Raw genomic sequence first — 6,081 nt, 5'->3', positions numbered from 1 at the left:
AATACAACATTACAGATTAATAAATAACACTAAAAGGTTTATGCAATGTTGCACAAGCAAGACTGTAGTTATACTGAATATCAGCATGACTGTAAACACACAAGCCTGCAGAGCCAGTTCCTGTGGTAATCACAGCTTAGCTGATATTCAGGATAACTGCATGACTGTGAGTGTGATATTGCTTTTATACAACCGTTCTATAAACTAGAAAATAATATTGAGTTTGAGTGACATTTCAGACACAGTGTGGCCAAAGGTTCTGGTAAATTCTGCTCTGCTAAAGGAAACAGATTTCAAAGAAGCCACGCTCACTGCACTAGCTAGCTCATGTTGATTTGCGCGTTCCTGTTAAAGGTCTGATGATTGGAAAGCTGTGAGCTTGAATCCTACCAAGCTGCCACTGCAGGGCATTTGAGCAAGGCCCTCAACCCTCAGTGTTATAAAATTGGATAAATGTAAATTGTACTGGATACAGGAACCAGCCAAATGCTGTAAATGAATATAACTATAGTTGATGTCCTTCAGCTGCTCTCTGTTTGGGGTCACCACAGAAGATCATCTGACCTGTTGGATTTTGGCACACCGGATGCCCTTCCTGACACAACCCTGGGTTAGGACTGGCACTGAGACTTAACCCGTAAGTCGCTGCTTGGTTCTCTGCCCAGAAATTGAACCTGGACTGTGCCAGTGACAGCGCAAGATCTTGCTGCTCTTAAATGAATACGACTATAGAACTATAATAAAATCATTCGGTAGAAAGAAACTAGTTTAGAATCAATGTTATCTTATACATATTTAGATCTAACAAGCAGCAGAACAGTTCAAATATAACAGGACTGAATTATTATTATTATAATAAGTACAACAAACGTACATAATAATGTATGACAGATAGATAGATAGATAGATAGATAGATAGATAGATAGATAGATAGATAGATAGATAGATAGATAGATAGATAGATAGATAGATAGATAGATAGATAGATAGATAGATAGATAGATAGATAGATAGATAGATAGATAGATAGATAACTTTATTCATCCCAAAGGGAAATTTACAGAAATTAACTCAGATTATGTGTTAGAATGTCTGAAAGTCATATGCTTTAACAAAATGGATGCACAAACACACATTTAAATAACATTCACTCATTGGAGGCTTAATGTCACAGCGTGCAACTCCAGCAGCTTCCGCTAACTCGCAGCCAACAAAAATGGTCGCCACGGATTCAATCTCCCATCAACCATCAGCACTCATCCGCTCACAATCACCAGACTTTTAATCACACACCCCTGCTTCTTATTCAGTCTGTTCCTCACTCACCTTTATATCCTCTGTGTTTTCTTCATTAAGTATTTGTTCCATGTTGTTTGCCATGATGTTACTGTATTTCTAGCGATTCTTCCGGGTTTGATTTTTGTTTGTTGTTTCGTTTTTTGTTGCCTTTCTGCTCTGCCTCTGAAGTTTGCCATGTTGACCCTATAGACTGCTTGACTACAATTATGGGTAATGCTTTTATACGTGTTTTTATGTCTTTTTCCCCCCACTGTTTTGTGTTCCATTACTGGTATTTTGGTTCATCTAGTTTGTTCTTATCCTTGTTGGTTATCACCACCTTACTTTGTCTTTTTCTGTTGTTTTCCTTGTGTCTTGGTTATTAAACCCTCCTGCGTTTGCATCCAACCTTCAGTTCTCGTATTTTATTACAAGCAGACACCTATTACAACTACACGTCTGAGGTTAAACACACATTTCCACAGGGCCATCATAATAACACAATTTTAATGTTTAAAGTTCCCACTGCAAGACTTTTAAACTGGAAATGATTCAATAATATTAAATGTACCTCTGAGTCGATCAGAGAATGCTGTACTACAGAGCCTGAGCTACTGTATTGTTCAATTCTTTAAAAAAAATGCTAAAGTTACAGGCCAGACTTCTTGCAAAGCTAGGCAGTATGGTATGTTCTATCAATACAGAAGACCAAGAACCATCTACTGTCTTGTTTACTCACCACTAAGCACATTAAACACTTTTTAATGACTTTTAAAGAAAGGATTATGTAAACATGGTGATCCCAGGAGATCAGCAGTTACTGAAATACTCAAACCAGTCCAGAAGTCAAAAGGTCATTCATGACACTGTGTTAAGTACATGTCTGAAAGAAATCTAGATGGAGGAAGGACTGGGTGTGGTCAGTGGTTGAGTAGGTGGCAGTAAAGGTGCAGTTTAGTTGACACTAGTGTTTGGGTGAGATCTAGTCTGTATATACAACACATAATTACTAGCTAACAACTAGGCCTGTAGGGAAATTAATGCAAAACAATTATGACAATAGGAGAATCTTTCTGTTCGGTTTTTGGTCTGAATACAGACAAAGCTCTTTTACTGGCGTCCAAATGCTAGACTACTTTTTACTGTTTGTCAAAACTGTGGGAAAGAGTTTATTAATTTGTCCACATGCTGCAGAGAGACATGTCCTGGGGGAGTGCTATGCTTCAGTGAGTTAGTCAGTGTGTTAATATGCCTTTTGTAAGCTGTCCCTCTCAGTGGTCCAGAAAAAAAAAAAATCCTCTCAACAGTACACAAGGCTAAAAGGAGTACCTACACGGTTACTGCAATTTTTTTCTAATATTGACAATTTGTGTGGAGCTAAAAAAAAAAAAAATTAAATAAATCTCACAGTGTGTCTCTACAACAACAAATCCACTTGACTTTGGAGAGCACAGCAGGAAATATTCACCTTACTGTCTCCATCACACTGACAACCACAAATTTCTAGAGAGGTCTGCTGTCTCCTGCCACTCCATTTAAACTCACTTCTGCCAGGTGCCACTTTCACTATTCTCCTGTGAAAAAGGAGAGGAAAATGTCCCTCTAGGGCTTCTATCCTCTCCCTCAAGATGCAGGTACATCTAAGATGATCGGGGCTTCTAGCTGCACATGGCTAGAGGGGATTAGTGAACTCACCAGGGAAGAAATGTATTCTCTTATTTTCTTCCAACTCTGTGCTTCGACGCAAGTCAAAGGCGAGAGTTGCTGGGCAGTTATCTGTCTACTGCATCACCACAAATCTATTTCGGTCCACAGGGTCTACAAAAAAAAGGCTATGTCTGCCCACAATGTTTATTTAAAAAAAAAAAAAAAAAAGATGCAAAGGAGCCAGGAAGCCTTATTGCATTATGCAGGTGAGAGAAATAAATCAGCCCAAGGGCATTGCATGTGTCTTTGTGGAGGAGACTTTAAAAAAAAATCATTAGCATGTGTGTGAGCATGTGTATTCATGTGAAATAAAGTGTACTTCAGTCTCTAAAAAAATATCAGGTCTTACTTGAAGCCTCAAGCCTGTTAGAGGTGAAAAGATGGAGAAATTGGAAATGTAGTAGTCTTAAGCAGAAGCATAATCAGTTCTAGGTATATAAAACACAATGATCATTTGGTTACTGCTGCTGATAAACCAACTGCAGCTTGAGGAGTGAATACAGAACATTAAAAGTGTGAAAATTTGCCATAAAAAAAGGATACTGGCATGTAGAGAATATAATATATAGATCTCCCAAACTTCAGTTATTATATAACACACTTTCATCCAACTCTCTCAGACCTCAGAGATTTGCCAGCAGGGGATCTTACAAACTTTGTGCTCAACACTCTGCTGAAGCCATGAATTAGCAAGAAATCACTGCAGAACAATATTTCTGTCTTTTTCTCTGACCTAATTTAATGGCTTTGTATAATTAAAAAAAATTTTTTTCATAAAATCAAAGCTAATATGTTAAGGTATTAAGATTTCCCTCAAGAGTCTCACATGGGATATATTTGTTGCTGAGTTTCAGGGCAGTTGGGTGATTCTCGAGTATTTTTTGACACTCAGTTGACCAGTAACAGTGCAGAAGATGCCTTGGGTGATAAGTTAAGTAGCGTGCGGCTGCAGGCCTTTCAGAAGCAGAGACGCTGCTCAGAATGACAGATGATCCCAGTTTTTAGCCGTGAGCTGCCAAACCGGCTATTTTCTGAAAGGAAGCGGTGAAGAGGAACCGTGAGCGTGAAGAGAATGGGAGAGGAGAGAGGGAATGCACACTGAACAGCCTCGAGTCCAAACTGCATTTCAGCAGCATAGAGAAAAGAAGTGATCTCTCTCTAGATAGACGGTCAATGACCATTAAAAATGAGAGTCAAAGATCATTACTGCATAATTATAAATAAAAAAGTGAAAGGCTAGCATTCAGAACAACCTGGCACAGCTTTAGCACAGGGACGACATCCATAAAACTGTGAAATAATAATGAATCATAAATGAATCTAAATTTATTAGACCTCAGGAGCACAGTGCATTCTCATGCATGATTAACACTCCTATAAGAAAGACTTAAAACAGTTGGCCATTTTATCATCAGCTATAAAAATAGCTCTTGTGAACAAACACACTCGAGGGAAATCCTGATGCTGTAATCCATTAAAGCTACTGCAGTAACTTTACACAACAAACAACACAACTCAAAGAGAGAGAGAGAGAGAGAGAGAGATAGAGAGAGAGAGAGAAAGAGAGAGAGAGAGAGAAAGAGAGAGAGAGAGAGATAGAGAGAAAGAGAGAGAGAGAGAGAGAGAGAGAGAGAGAGAGAGAGACTGAGACAGAGATGTCTTTCTGACTGTGTGTCTGCACGTCTATGCCTCTCTCTCTGTCTGGCTTTGTGTGTCGAGGAGTTTCTGTCTGTCTGTGTGTCTGTCTATCTGTCTGTTCTTCAATCTATCGATCTATCTCTTTGTATATCTATTTGTCTGTCTCTCTGCAGTCACAGAGTGCTCCATCTCGGTATGTGCTGCTGCCTCTTGTCTCGGCTGCACTAACTGAGGAGGAAGCAACTCACCAATCACCAGGATGACCAGGGTGAAAGGCGAGAAGCATTACAGAAGCAGCTATTTGTTATACTGAGACAAAGCCATTTGTTATACTGCTGTTTGTTACAATGAAACTTCTGAAAAAGGCATTTCATAGCGTGCCTCCTCCTCTGCTGTCTCCATGCTGTGGCCTGAGCCAGCATGCATTTAAAAACAGCGAATGTCTGCAGCTTGTGCTAGAAGAGCAACAACACTCCATAGAGAAGTGGAAGCTGGGGCAAAGCAGAATAAGAGGAGAGAGAGAGAGAGAGAGAGAGAGAGAGATTTAAGAGGTAACTCATTAGTTAGAAGAATCTGTATACAGCACATATTAAGATGTCACCTGTTGTAGATGTCATCGTCCTCTCCTCCCCATCCCCAGTACTCATTGGGGAAGCCATTGATTTTCAGGAACTGCTTCTTGCTCAAGCCAGAGACCCCTCCAAAATATCCTGCATACGGTAACCTGAAAGAGGGAGAAAAGCCATCAGCCACAGGCAGGTCACACCAGTCCACACACGGGCATTAAGTACTATTTCTAAGGGGCTTTTACAAAAACAGTCATTAAAAAGAAAGTCAACAAAAAAAATTGAGTGCCGGCTCAAATGGTTAAGGCTCTGTGTTGTTGACTAGAAGGTTGGGGTTCAAGCCCCCGTACTGCCACTGTTGGGACCATAAGCATGGCCTTTAACCCCATCTACTCTAGGTGTGCCATATCATAGCTGCCCTGTGTGCTCTGACCCCAACTTCCTAAGGTCGGATATGCAAAGCAAAGAATTCCACTGTGCTGGTAATGTACATGTGGGAATAATAAGGACGACTTCTAAAAATAAAAGGTCATGTTAATGAAAAGATCTGACTTATGTTACTCTTGGGGTCTTAGTAACAACAAATCCTTTCCTAAGCTGCTATGACTTTCACATTTTTATTTAGAAAAACATATAAAAATAGGGTGGTGAGGTGACACAATGACTAGAATTGCAGCTTCACAGCTCCAGGGTCCACGTTCTGAAAGATGTAAATTGACAGGGACCATCACCGCTGAGGAGAACACGCTTTCACATTATAGAAAAAAGACAGTGATGGTAAACTATTACATAATTTAAAAACACATCGATTTACATCTCGATCAAATCACTATTTAAAAATGTTAAAATACTGGCTGATCTGTTCTTTAGTTCTCAGGGGAACAGAGAAAA

General features: G+C 39.6%; 1 protein-coding gene across 7 annotated transcripts in view; it reads right to left on the bottom strand.

Annotated features, from left to right (window-relative positions):
• The window catches only part of b4galt2 (UDP-Gal:betaGlcNAc beta 1,4- galactosyltransferase, polypeptide 2), a 132,912-nt gene that overhangs the window by 26,690 nt on the left and 100,141 nt on the right, over positions 1-6,081 (bottom strand). For all 7 annotated transcript variants that reach the window (XM_058394368.1, XM_058394369.1, XM_058394365.1 and 4 more), the window contains one exon: positions 5,226-5,348. In XM_058394368.1, coding sequence (XP_058250351.1) covers positions 5,226-5,348 — 123 coding nt within the window. The remainder of the gene's footprint in view (positions 1-5,225; positions 5,349-6,081) is intronic.

Source organism: Hemibagrus wyckioides, linkage group LG07, assembly GCF_019097595.1.
Source record: "Hemibagrus wyckioides isolate EC202008001 linkage group LG07, SWU_Hwy_1.0, whole genome shotgun sequence".
NCBI lineage: Eukaryota > Metazoa > Chordata > Actinopteri > Siluriformes > Bagridae > Hemibagrus > Hemibagrus wyckioides.
The sequence above is the reverse complement of the archived record's forward strand: the minus strand, read 5'-3'. Positions and strand labels throughout refer to the sequence as shown.